The following is a 13,850-nucleotide window of genomic DNA, read 5'->3' as shown; positions in this document are numbered from 1 at the left end:
CTGAAGGAGTTCAGAGAGGTATAGAGGAGCGAGATTATGGAGGAAGAATCTTAAAGTTAATATGGTATTGGACAGGGAGCCAGTGCAGTTGTTTGAGGAGTGGAGTAATGTGTTCAGGGTCTGGGGTTCTGGTGATAATACGGGCAGCTGAGTTTTTGGACCAGTTGGAGTTTATGGATGGACTTGTGGGGTAAACCAGAGAGGAGGGATAGAATAATCAATAATACAATGTAGGTATGTAATCAGCTAAAAATACAATATTTTAAATAATAATGTAACGGAGTAAACAAATAAAAAAGCACACCTGTGGTTCTATATTCCAAATGGGCTTTTTGGGTCTACTGCCCTGCACCTCTCCGTACTTGTAAGCAGAAAACACTGGAATCCTGTTCGTGGTGTCGTAGAGCGTCACAAAACTTCTGCTGTTTTTAAAAGTCTGGCAAATGGGTTTGTATCTGTTCTGTTCCAGGATGTTCCCTCCCACCAAGATTCTCGGGACACGTGGTGGAATTTCCTCGAGGAGAAACCCTGTACAGTCCGACATCGTCCTGACCACTTCCAGTTACCGTGGGAACAATGGTAAGGAGGAGGAGGAGAGCAGCGAGGGGCAGTGATGTCATCGTCAAACACTGTATCAGGTCAAAAAGAGTTTGTGTCTTGTTGTTTATCTGTGTCTTCAATATATAAAAACTTAATATAAAAAAACACGTCAAATAAACAATGTAAATCTTGCGATGTTAACATCTACCATTTATCGTTCATTTTGTAAAGTTTTACAGTAATAAGTAAAACATCTAAGATTTGTAACTACATCCATGAGTTGTATTAATATTATAGTAACAGATTACTTGTACTTTAATAACACTATTAGTCCACATAAATGCACTTTGCATTACATTTATATAGGACTTTGGAAAATCCGTCTGTTCAAATGTACCTTTAGCTGTGGGTCAATTTCAGAATATGCGTATTAATATAGCTTAAAGATGCAATAATCAAAATCACAGTTGGGACAGTTGTTGTAAACTGCATTTTATTTTTTGTTTAGAGAGACTTAAATCAGCAGAAAGGGCTCGTGTATAAGTGCAAAAACAAACATGGCAGGTGTTCTGTTTTGTATTTTCTGCAAATTTGTATTCACTGAAATTACAGATATAAAAGAAGAACAAAATGAAGCATAAACAGAATGAAAAAACTATCTTAAATAAGTCTTACAGTCCCTCAGGTTTCCCCGAATATCAGCCAAACAGGTGTCTTTGGTCTTTCTCAAATATCAACTGAGCGTATGTTAGGAAGAAGTCTGATATTTATATTCTGCAGAGCATCAAAGGGGGTGTGCTCTTACCATCAGTAATAGGTTTACTCCCAAATTGACCTTTCTTTTAACCACTGAGCTTCACATTCACACATTTATTGTGACTGCAGCAGTTTAGTCGAGCACTTTTTAAGATGCTCAAAGACGCTTTACATAGAAAACACACACACATCAACAATAAACAATAAAAATGATAAAAAACAGAGACTAAAAATATTTAAGATAATGGATAATGGCATGATAAACAGCCAGGGAAGTGCTGGACATGAAATGAAAAAAGTATAATCAACTTTAAAGGTGAATTTTAAAGAAATATAGTTTGAGAACAATATAGAAAAAGTAGAAGGATATACTGTTTGAGAAAGTTGGAAAGTTTCATATCAGAACATGAGCTCATTGTGGCTTAATTAAAGAAACTTTACTGTTTTTTAACGTTTTTGCATGTTTCAGCACATCTATTCTAAACAAAGAATGTTTTTCATGACTACATCATGATCATTAATAGGTTAATTTGGTTTTGTTAAAACTTGAATCTTATTGTTGTAGTTTAGGCTATTTTTTCTGTCTGTAATAATTATGTAACATTATACTCACCAAGTTGCTGCTGAGAACTGGATGCAATAATTGTGCGTTTAAAGTCTCTTACTAAAATGAAACTAAAAATGCTGATTTGATCCTTTAAAAAAGGTCATCGTTTTCTTCAGTGAGAGCTAAATATGTCTCTATCATGAATTTCTGAAAAGCACTTTCTCAGAAATTCTTGTTCCCCTTTTATAAAGGTGACCAGTTTTTAAGGTCACGTAAAAAAAAAGGCATTGTTATGAACTTTGTCCATCATGTCACTAAACTCCCAGTCCAGTTTTCTTCAGCTAAGAAACCTGAAGTATCTCGTCTTCTTCAGATCTTGAACTATCAATTCACACTTTATTTTCTCCTGTCTGGATTATTGTAATTCCCTCTACTCGTGCCTCAGTCAAGCTGCTCTAAATTCTTCCCAGTTGATTCAAAATGTAGCTGCCAGAGTTGATTGCGATATATGATCTCAACGCTAGATGGGAGAAATTCCTACACACTGGACCTTCAAAGTCATGTCATTTTCTGAACTTACCAGACTGTTCTATCATATTCTATTAACCACGTTATTGATGATTATTTATCTAAAATCTCATTTTGTAAATATTTTGTGAAAGCAAAAACAAAAAAAATACAAATATCGCCGCAATATCGATATCAATGTATTTGGTCACAAATATTGTGATATTTGATTTTCTCTACGTCCCCCGGCTCTAGATGAGTTACTCAACATTTTATACTCCTCTCTTCAGACACGTGGATTTTAGTATGAGAACAATGTTCAGAGAGAAAATGATAAAAGTGAGAGAGACACAAATCCCCCATCTATCTCAAATGGAAACTACAACGTTGCATTTTACAGTTAAGACTAATAATCCTTCTCAGAATCACCATCAGAATCACCATCAAAAGTGGAAGTCACAGGACAAATGAAATGTGACATTTAAGAGAAATGAAAGTATATGCTTAGAAGTCAGATCTAGCATGAATTTAGAGAATTGCTTCAAGGACAAGCAAAACATGCTGTATAAACAGAAAGGCAATCTATTAGGTGGGGAGGGGGGGTATTGTACAACACCCCAAGTATCCCTACAGAACATCTGTCTTACATTTTGCTGACGAACCTTTGTATACATACGTCAACATGTAGAATGCCACCGTGACTTTGCAGCTCATTCTCAGCCACGTTGAGTCACAGATCAGCATCAATCTGAGTCACAAGCAAACAGGAAATGAAGCCGCCTCAATGAACAGTGACCACAACATTAAAACTGGCATAGTTCTTTATTTTGTAATGTTATACAAAAGCTTTAAAAACATGCAAAAATACGATTTCCTTGACCATTGATACAATAGAAGTTCATTTAAACACATTATTAATACTTACTCCTACCGCAGAATAAAAATGAACCTGTGTAAATAACCCCACCCATCAAAAAGTACTGTAACATACTATATGTGTAAAATGTGCACAGGATTTTTGAAATAAAGGTTTTGTACACTACCAATGATGTATATTAAGACAAATACTTTTTCTCTTAAATGAATCTACATAAAGAAACAGCAAAAACAATGTTTAAGGTTTGAAGACCAGAAACCTGAATCAATTTAGGTGTGTAGAGACTTTTTTTTTTATTTTTATTTTTTTTATTTCTACACACTTCTATACACTCACTTGGCAAGTCTTCTTTGGTTCACAGGGTGTGTGTGTGGTTGTGTGTGTTGTGTATTTTTAAAATCTGCAGAAAGAGCAGCTCCTGACACTTTAACGAGTTACAACAGCTTATAGGTAACGAGCATTTTGTAAAAAGCCCTAATGCCTCCTTTTTCCTTTACGAAAACATGCAGCCAAACCCTCAGCCAGCTCACAGCTGTGAGTCGTTCACCTCAGACAGCTGTGGAAAGTAACTAAGTACATTTATTCAAGTACTGCAGCCTATTTAAGTACTATTTGTAACTTGCGTATTTCAAGTTTGTACTATGTGATACTTCAACTCTGTACATGAAGTAGTATATAAAGTAGTTCAAGTTAGCTCCACTTTGAAATGGCGACCTCTGGTGCTAAAAACTGTTGGTCTCTATAACTAAGTTCACGCTTCATGACAGTAAACCAAAAGGACTGCCTGTTATGGTAACACTAACTCAATAATCTACAGTGGGCAATACAGCACCGTAAAGAAAAGACCTTTATGACAGCAGGTGTGGTAAAAACTCTACTGCTTTTGTCTAAAGCGGCCGCTGGAATCAACACAATCTGAAAGTTGTATATAGCCACTTTAAGTAAACGTTTGAGGTACTTGAAACTTGAGTATTTCCATTTTATACTACTTCATACTTCTGCTGCAATACATCTCAGAGAGAAATATTGTACTTTTCACACAACTACGTCCTTTCTGATTTTTTTTCAGCGAACACAGAAAACGATAACGATAGAAAAAGAGATATTCACTGAATTTGACAAAAAAAAGTGTATTGGATTAACACCACTTACTATACCTTTAAAAGCAGAAGGTATATTTATCCATTGTGGTTTGTAAACACAACATTCAAAGTTGGCCCCACCAGAAGCCATTTGTTCTGTTTTCTGCACCGGCAATTTCGTAGCTTGCTCTTGGATGTGTGTGGTTACAGTCTGGCTAGGTTTTTAGAGGTTGTTGCCCAGAAATGTTCCAAACACTGTAAAATAAGCACCACCACACACTTCAAGTGGGTCATAAGTGATGGTTCAGAGGGATTCTTTTTATAGTCTATACATTGATTCGGATTTGGGTCTGGATTTCCAGGCTACATTGCTGCAGTGCCTTCACCTGAAACAGTCTGTCCTGCCTTCCTGAAAAGCCAAGTCTGCTCTGATTGGTCAGCTGGCCCACTCTGTTGAGATTGGTCAACCAAATTCAAACAAGCCACTGGGCGCCGTGCTTGCTCAGGCAGCACCAATGGGCAGCACAGATGAAAGACTGGGCTGGCATTCTCAATCAGAGACTAGGCCTGTAACAATCATTATATATGTCTAATCGCAATTGTTAATTTGTTTTACCGCAATTAATTGCTGACATAAGCAAAGGTCGGGAAAACCATATAACAATGTACTACTGTCAATTTTATGTTCATTTAAGAAAAAAGACAATATTTTTATGATTATAAAGAGGTATGGTTTACTGTATAGGTGTTACTACACCTATATGGGTCAAATAACAGTGATATAACCAAAATATGTATCCTGGGATTCATTCAGAACTGTATTGTGTTTGGAAAAGTAATAAATAAATAAACATTATTTTTAATTGACTGAAAGAGACAATTATGTTGTTAATCGCAATTATTTCTGAGACAATAAATTGTACAGCAACATTCGGAATTGTTACAGGCCTATCAGTGACATCATTAATTGAGGAATTTCAAAGAGGAATGTGGATGAGCCGTTTTCATGCAGTTGAGAACAAGTGCTGTCTGTGCGAGAGAAAGCTCCATGTGGAGCGAATTAGAGTTTAGATTCTCTGCCCGAATCCCACGGGCCGGGTCATCGGGCATTATTCATTAAGATAATTCTAAATAGATTTCTGTAGTTCAAACAACTCAGAATTGTAGTTGAGAACGTCAGTTATAGCGGCCCGCGTCTCAAAAGAATGTATAAATCGGGCTCTGGCGGGCCGGGCTCGGACACAACGTGCACGGGCTCGGGTAAGGTCGGGCTTGATTTTTTGGGCCCGATCTAAGCTCTAGAGTGAATGTGTTTTTTTTTTTACTTTTTACATCTATTACATACACAAAAAAACGATGGCAAAAATCCCAAAAAGCATAATAGGGGCTCTTTAAGTAAAAGAATGAATGCAGGACCTTTACTTGTAACGGAGTATTTTAACACCGTGGTATTTCTACTTTTAGTCATGTAAAAGAACTGACTTCTTTTTTCAGCACTGACCTCAGTATTTAGTTTGTGATCTTGCTAAAAGAGGAAAACATCAGATCTCAATCTGCTCTGTTTTCATTTACAGCAACGGCTCCACATCTTCTTCAGATAAGTTTTCCAGAGGACTGAAGCGGTTAGATAGGACTGAGGTGGAGTATCTGCGTTGGATCTTGGCGCTATTTGGACGGGGACGAGAATCCGACATGCTCATCGAACGGCCAACATGCGTTGCATCTGAAGGAAAACCTAAAGAAGCAGCGCTACCTGTCAGAGGAGCGGGACTGCCGTGGTTGGGACTGCTTCTTTGGATCTCGGGGCTGGATGCTGGAATATGTATGGAGATGGCAGGTTTTGAATCTTTTTTGCCAGGTTTTGGACGGTTGCCGTTGGTTGAGGTCGCTGCTTTTGGACTGTTGCTCTGGGGAGACTGGTTTGGGTCAGGTACAGTGGGTTTGGAGACGTCTGTTGAAGATTTGGAAGGACTGCTGTCGACTGTAGGCTGGCCATGCTGGCACGCAACACATTGTTTAGATCTGAGATGATTCAGTTCTTCAGTCAGTCGGCGGATCTCTTTTTTGTCATGAAGGTTTGACATCACATGCTCAGTGGAGGCATTTCCAACGCGGTCACCAAGGTTGTGACCTTCTACATTGCTGCATGTTGGACTTTTATGCATTTCATGTCTCCCCACTGTGTGGAAAACACAAAGAAACATGTATCACTTTATCACTGACATTTCCGTTTTGTTACTACTGTTACTATAAATTATCAAACAGAATAGAAACACGAGAAATAAAAGAATGTTTCCTGATATGCTGTTTAAAAATACTGTCCATCTGTTTGAATTAAACTCAATTCTTACTGTGTTTGGTGCACATTAAAAGTTCTATGTCAGCACTTTTACTTGCTGTAAAGGCTTTTATTGTCAATCAGCTGCCGTTAGTTAATCACCAGAAGCTAAGCAACAGCTTTGGTGCCCCCGAGTGGTACAAATATACATACACAAGAAGTTATAATCACACATACTGTACACATAGCTGTGTCTTGGAAGTACTTGGCTGAAGAAGCTGGCAATGAATTTTTGGATTTAGCAGCTGCAGAAAAAAACACGTGTTACCGACTTACCAGAGTGGCCACATCTCTTGCAAAGGAGGGCTGTTAATGCGCATGAGCTTAATCCACATAGGATCGTGGTAACTGTAACAGCGATGATGGTGTTTTGAGTGCAGGATCTGATGCATTCATCTGAAATGAAAATAAAGTGTTAAAATTCCCCAAACAGAGGTCACCTGACCACACATAGGAGTTGAAGATAAAATCATAGGCTGAATCTCAGGTCTCTTATTTGATATTTCCTCGCTCCTTCATGAAGGCCGCTCTTATCCTGCGCCGTGGAGCGAGAATGGAGAATGGATCTCTGAGGTGCTATGAGCAAGGATACAGAGAGCAGCCTTTATGGAAGCCGTGCAGCTGAAAGCTGCTGCTAACTCGACGAATTAATGTGGCGCTGCAGAGGAAAGAACGTCTCATTCCCCTAAAAACATTTCTTCATTTCCTCTCTCCTTGCATGATTTCTCTCCCATGCTTCCTCGGTGGGACGGACTAAGACGCGAGGAAAGGAAGCAAGTGAAGGAAACGTAGATGCAGTTTAATGACATGATACTCTCCTTCAATGAAGGAACCACCCTTTTGGAGGCTTATATACAGCCGTCCTCATTTTCTTATCATCCCATCATCCTATTATCCTCCTATCATCTCAGATTAGGACAAGACATTTCTTTCTGTAAAACACAGAGCCAAAATTAGAGAAAAATGATAGTATTAGAAAAAGCAATCATGCCATACAGATGGATTGTTAAAGCACCAGCATACCTGGTATGTTAATCTCTGTGACCCTCTCCTCGTTCATCTCAGGTTGGTGAACTCTGCAGGTGACCCTGATATGCAAAGACATGTTTAGTTTGTTTTTAGTTGATACATGTCGAGGTCTGTGCTGGAAAAAAGGCATCAGATGAAACCATCCGATCTGTGTGGAGCGATGAGCAGACTGTAACAATGCTCAAATGATACAGAAATATATTTCAGTCTCATTAGGTTACGTGAGGGAAGTAAAGGACAACCTAGAGTTAAAGATGGAACCACATTTATACATCTCTTAGAGAACATAAGTGAGTATAAAACTGATAAAGAACCTGTTGGCAGTCTGCACAGTCGCTCTCCTTGTGGCGGTGAAACATCCCATTCTGGAATCAAGATGAGTCTTTGTGTCTTCGGCACGGATGACGTTTCCCTGAACATCATGAAGCGTTATCTCAGGCCTCGGGAACCAGCAGTTGGCTTCACACTGCAGAGTCACTCCATCACCCGCAACTGAAACTCTGGAGAGTTTTGGCTCAGAGGCTGCCCCTACAAAAAGAATTATACAAGGTGTAGTTTCAATATTTATGTCAAAATCATATTAGTTATCAATCTAGACAACAGGGGTGGACTGGGACAAAAGAATCATTTTTTTTGTACACCTTAAACAAACAAGATATGACGTGTTAATTAAAGAGCTATAGAGGTGCTGGTTGGAAGATTTGGCTACCTTTGCACGGAACAAGGCTGCTGTCGTTATGATACGCTGTAGCTTTGTATTGAACAGATACAGTAAATTATCAGAGTGGTATTGATATTCTTCATCTAACTGTCAGCAAGAAAGTGATTATTTCCCCAAATCTCTACCTATGTCCTTAACGATATGTCACTTTTCTGCATTAAAATGTCTAAAACGGACTAAACCGTGTTATATATTTTGAATTACATTATCACTTATGTAAGGTAACGGTCCGTTACATTTGGTCACCTATCGAAGGCGCTATTTGTGCATGTGTCATAAATTGACTTTTTATCCCATCTTTAGCCACATTTTACGATATGGTCTTTAGATCTTGGTCGTTTTTTAAAAACAAACGTTAGCGGCAGCTCGACTCGCAGCCCCCAATAGGACGGCGTCAGAGAAACACAGAGTTTTAGCGTAAAACTGCTTTATTCAGTGTTTTTACCGGTTTAAATCCCAGGGTCTATTTGTCTTAGAGAGGAGACCTCTGCGGATAATTTGGTTCCCAATAAAAACTCCTAAACGATAAACGCTGAAGGACTCCTAACCGTGAGAAGCTGACTGCTGACGCCAATGGTGGTTGAAGAAAACAACTGCCATGATCCCACGATAGCTTTACTAAGTCAACAAACTGTGTCTTTTGTTGTTGTTTTGATATAAAGACCCCTGGCGGCAGAAATCTACACATTTAATGATAAACCAATCAAACGTATGTATCACACCTGACCATAATCTGCAGCAATGACGCCTGTGCAGCACTCCAAGGCAAACCCTTCCTCCATAACGGAAATAAGCTAATGCTAGGAGACTATAATGCAACGGCATAGCTCACCCTAGGGGTGGCCCAGACCAAGGATGGACTAGGACAAAAATATGGCCCTGGCAATTCCGTCCCTTACTGGCCCAATTTCAGATGGGGACGTTATGTTTATAATTAATAAAAACCAGGCTCACGTAAGATTATGGCAACAGCAGCATGAGGTGCACTTACAGGCTTTCCTAATGAAATAATACACACACTGAAGCAATTAATAAAACCTTCAAATTAAATCCCATGGCACCATCTTAGAACAGAATTGAAATGCTTGCACATTTAAAACATATTATTACATTCTTTAACACCCAAAACACCAAAGTACGAAGACATTGTGGACCAGACGCAAGCTTTTATTTTGAAAAGTAGAAAACCCCGCGGCACCAGACGGAAGGCTCCAGGCTGCAGCCGTACAGTCTTGCAGCAGTTTTTTCTGTTTTCCAGTGGCCCAATCTCGGCCCAAGAGTGCATTGGCCCTTCTGGCATTCGCCAGAACTGCCAGATTGACAGTTCGCCTATGTCCCAGACTAAGAATTTACATAGTCAAATTAGATTGTATTGTCGCGGCTGTGCTTCCATATCGTATCGGGGCGGTGGCACACAACTTGCAAAAGTCGCCGGACGACACCAGTTTCTGAACATAGCCATACTGAGAAATACAAAAAGAGTTTTATGGAGCTGATAGTCTTAATTAGATTTATTTAAACTCACTTGGCAAAGGCTTGAATGTAACGTTCATTAATATAAAAAAGTTACGCACTAAAGCTTTAACTTATTGGGAGAAAACAGGTAGTTATATAGTATGTAAAATCAGTCATTGAGCACCCCCATATTGCCAAAATCATGGCATGATCCTCATTTCATAACGCCTCTGCAAAGATTTGACTGTGATATTGGCCAAGCATCGACTATTCAGGGGTCACCCCTAGCTTACCCACGGAGAGCTCTACTGTAACGATCTCCCGAGGCCGTCCCCGGATCGTCTTGCATGTGTAATTCCCCGCATCAGACAGCTGCAAGGGGGAAATCCTCAGCGAGAGGTTTCCGTTTTTCAGTTCATCCATGATGAGGTTTGTCCTGTAATCAAAGACCAGATTCTTCTCCGAGAAGGTCTCACAGCCGTCCCGATACAGGAAGGCAATGTTGGGTTTCAGACCTTCCTTGGACCATTCTACTGATGGGATGTCGTCGTTGACACTGACACTGATGTTGCAGGGCAGAATGACCGATTGGCCAGCAAAGGTCCAGATCTTCAATACACCATCCGTCGAGGCTTTTCCTAGCAATGAAAAAAAAAAACATGAACATGTTACTCACCTGTTGCTGAGTAACGTACATTAACATTCCATGGTCTTGATAATGTAGCATAACTGTAGCAAGCTTCTTCGTAGTAACTAGTGGCAGAAAACGTCGAAGAGGAGCGGAGAAAGTGACGAACCTAAACAGCCAAAAATTAGTTACTTTTTCTTAAAAGCAACAAAATCCACTCAAGAAACAAGCAAAAGCCAGCCTCTGTGGAGACGCCAACTGAACCCTTGCAAGAGCACCGCGAGTTGCCGGTCGCGGTGCTCCATCAGGTCAGCGGTAGTTGGTGGTTCAGTTACCCGAGAAGGTGACTGCGAGATGGGTACAGAGCACCGCGAGCAGCCGGTCACTTTGGAGGAGATTGCGGTTACGTTTAGGCAAGAAAAAGTGTCGTCAATCCTGATTTTCAACATTGATCAAAATAATTGTGATTATGACTTTTTTTCCATTATCGAGCAGCCGTTGAGAAGTGAAACCGACTGAACTCTCTAATGGGCGATATGTCCATATGCCATAATTGTTTTCATTCCTTTCTAACACTTGCCTCTTTTGTTTTCAAGTCAGAAATGGTTTATCAAGGTCAAGGTAAACTTTATTATCCCAAAATAGGGAAATTCAGGTGGTCAAGCTGCAGATACACAAAACAGTCATAAAAACAGATACAAATATAGATATTGATATAAATAAATATGACTATTCCATATGCCATTCGCCCCCTTTCATACCCATACACACACACACAGGGAGAGCATTTTCAAACACCCTCACTCTGACATACACCCCCACAGACACATAGTACACACACACACACACACACACACACACACACACACACACACACACACACACACACACACACACACACGTTTTTGTACTGTCCCTCTCATTCAAACCTGGCTGTTCTTATTTTCCTACACAAAAATGCATACACAAGGAATTTGACTTGGTGATAATTTGGTGCATAACAATAAACACAGTGCAAAAGTAAAAAGACATAATGTAAAACAAAAGTAAAAAAATGCACAATGGAACATGTAAAAAGTGTACGTTTTTTTTGCTGCTATTGTTCATTTTGACTTTCTTTTATAGCGTGGATTTTTTACAAAAATTTTTTTTTTTACAATTTTGTTGTAATGTTGTCTTGCACAGAAGTATAATGACAATAAAGTTCTTATCTATCCGTGTTGTTTCAAGTTTTCAGAGAACGCCTAAAGACAGTTTTCACAGTGTCATGCTGATTCATGTCAAAGCCACAAGACACAATATGTCGACTTTCAATTCCTCTTTGGCATTCAGATCTTTGAAAATGACATCAAATGAGAGTAAATTGATGTAATCACAACAACTCCAGTGTTTTGTAACCTGTATGGAAGACGTTTTTTCTACGTCACTCATTCTACAGACTTGGGTGATCCTCTGAATTTTCCTCTAGCGTCACAAAGAAGTTGACGTTTGTAGTTTTGAGGAAATTGTCTCAACAATGCTTGTTTGGATGGCAATGAACTTTGGCTCAGATGTTCAGGTTTCCCACAGGATGCAACTGTAAGAACTTTGCCGGACTTTTCATCCAGCGAACTTCATCTGTTGGAAATATTCATTCCTCCAAAACTTTAAGTGTCTGACCAAATTCCTGCAAGACCTATGACATTTCCAACAGCCTGAAATGTAAAACCCTAAACTGAGAAGGTAAACCTTGTAAACATTATACGGACTTAATGTCACGCTGGTGTTAGCGTTTAGCTCAAAGTACCACGGACGTATAGCCTGAAGCAGTAGGAAGAACAAATATATTAAGGCTGCGGGATTATGGGAAAAATCAGACTTGCACACTGCTGTCAAAACTGTTAACCACACATTCCAAACATAATATATTCCAGTCAGGTGCCAATCAAACACTGCTGATGGGAATTTTATGAGGAATTTTATGAGGTTATGTACACAGCTATAAAAAAAGAAGTGAAAAACACTATATCTTTACAATAGTAAAACTGCGTTCTTACTGTTTTTCAGAAAGTAATGGAGGTGAAAGCAATGGAAACACCACATTCATTAGTATTTAGAGATGATGCAGACATCCAATGTGATGAAGAAAACTTGCTGCATGAAGCTGGAGAGAGGCAGGATTAGTCACACTATTCTTTGTTACTGTTACGTATGTACCTTTAGTTTTTTTCCCCCAGTAATTCCATACATTACCAGAGACAAAATACTACACTGAAGAAAACTGCTGATTTTCATTCCTTCTTGTTTACTTTACGTAAAAATTGGTATATTATACAATCTATATCTTTTCCTTAAATAAACTATTGAGTATTGGTGTTTGATGCTAGTGTTTTTACTCTCAGTGTGTTCTGAGTGACAGTGTGTGTTGTCTCAGTGAGGATTGTTCTGAGTGTTTGGCTGCACCGAGCCTGTTTTGAGTGTGTTAAGAGTTGTGTTGCTTTGAATGAGTTTTGCAGATGATGTGAACTGTTTAGTTCAGGTGACTGTTGGTAATGCAGACTGTAGTTAGAGTTTTTACATGTGACTCCAGTTGTGCCCACTGTCGTTTAGCAATCGAAAATAAACTGTAAGTAAAGATGTTGAATGCAGGACTGTTAGGCTATTATTTATACCAAATATTTCAGTACTTTTCCTCCACTGTTGCTGTGTGATATAAAAGGGGGGGGGACATCATTTTATAAAGACAGTGATCACAAACAAACACACGACTATGGCTATTTAGTCAACTTCCGCCTTTCCTCCACCGCTTTTTGCGAAGATCGTTTTACATACACGTGACTTTAACAGCTTTTATAGCTAACACACTCATTCTGAACCGTATAGCGATACAACGTTAAGCAGTCAAGATACAGACATTAAACGTGTCATGCGTAACGTTACCTGCGCAACAAGACAGAAGGACGGGGATGACCAGGAACACACGACCACCCATCATAGCAAAAAAACACAAAAACATCCAAAAAGAATCCTTCCTTCTGAATACAGGCGGTTTGAAAATGAATCAGTGTCTGGAACTGGTAACAGCAGCTCTGACCCCTCCGAGTCATTCAAGGGGAATGGAAATTTGCTTTCGATTTTAGTACCACGTGATTAACAGAAGAATGGGTGTGTGAATACATCCATGGCGTAGCCTAAGTGTGTAATCGATTCGATTATAAGCTGTTCACAGGCCTAGCTCACTGCACATCCTAGTATGAGTGTGTGTGTGTGTGTGTGTGTGTGTGTGTGTGTGTGTGTGTGTGTGTGTGTGTGTATGGGTATGTGCGTGTTAGGCGGATGAAAGGGGACGAATGGTAGGCCGGAATATTCATATTTATTTATAAATATTTAC

The 13,850-nt window shown here is 39.3% G+C and overlaps 1 protein-coding gene across 1 annotated transcript; it reads right to left on the bottom strand.

Annotated features, from left to right (window-relative positions):
• Positions 1–3,153: 3,153 nt before the first annotated feature.
• Positions 3,154–13,722, bottom strand: LOC144534208 (uncharacterized). The gene is made up of 6 exons (XM_078276009.1): positions 13,400–13,722; positions 10,146–10,490; positions 7,991–8,204; positions 7,671–7,735; positions 6,924–7,043; positions 3,154–6,488 (listed from the first exon to the last, which is right to left on the bottom strand). Exons 1-6 carry the CDS (start codon positions 13,473–13,475, stop codon positions 5,878–5,880), a joined length of 1,431 nt encoding a protein of 476 aa, XP_078132135.1. The 5' UTR covers positions 13,476–13,722; the 3' UTR covers positions 3,154–5,877.
• Positions 13,723–13,850: the final 128 nt, after the last annotated feature.

The sequence above is a fragment of the Sander vitreus genome, chromosome 19 (genome assembly GCF_031162955.1).
Source record: "Sander vitreus isolate 19-12246 chromosome 19, sanVit1, whole genome shotgun sequence".
NCBI lineage: Eukaryota > Metazoa > Chordata > Actinopteri > Perciformes > Percidae > Sander > Sander vitreus.
Note: the sequence above shows the minus strand (reverse complement) of the source record. Positions and strands in the feature narration are given on the sequence as shown.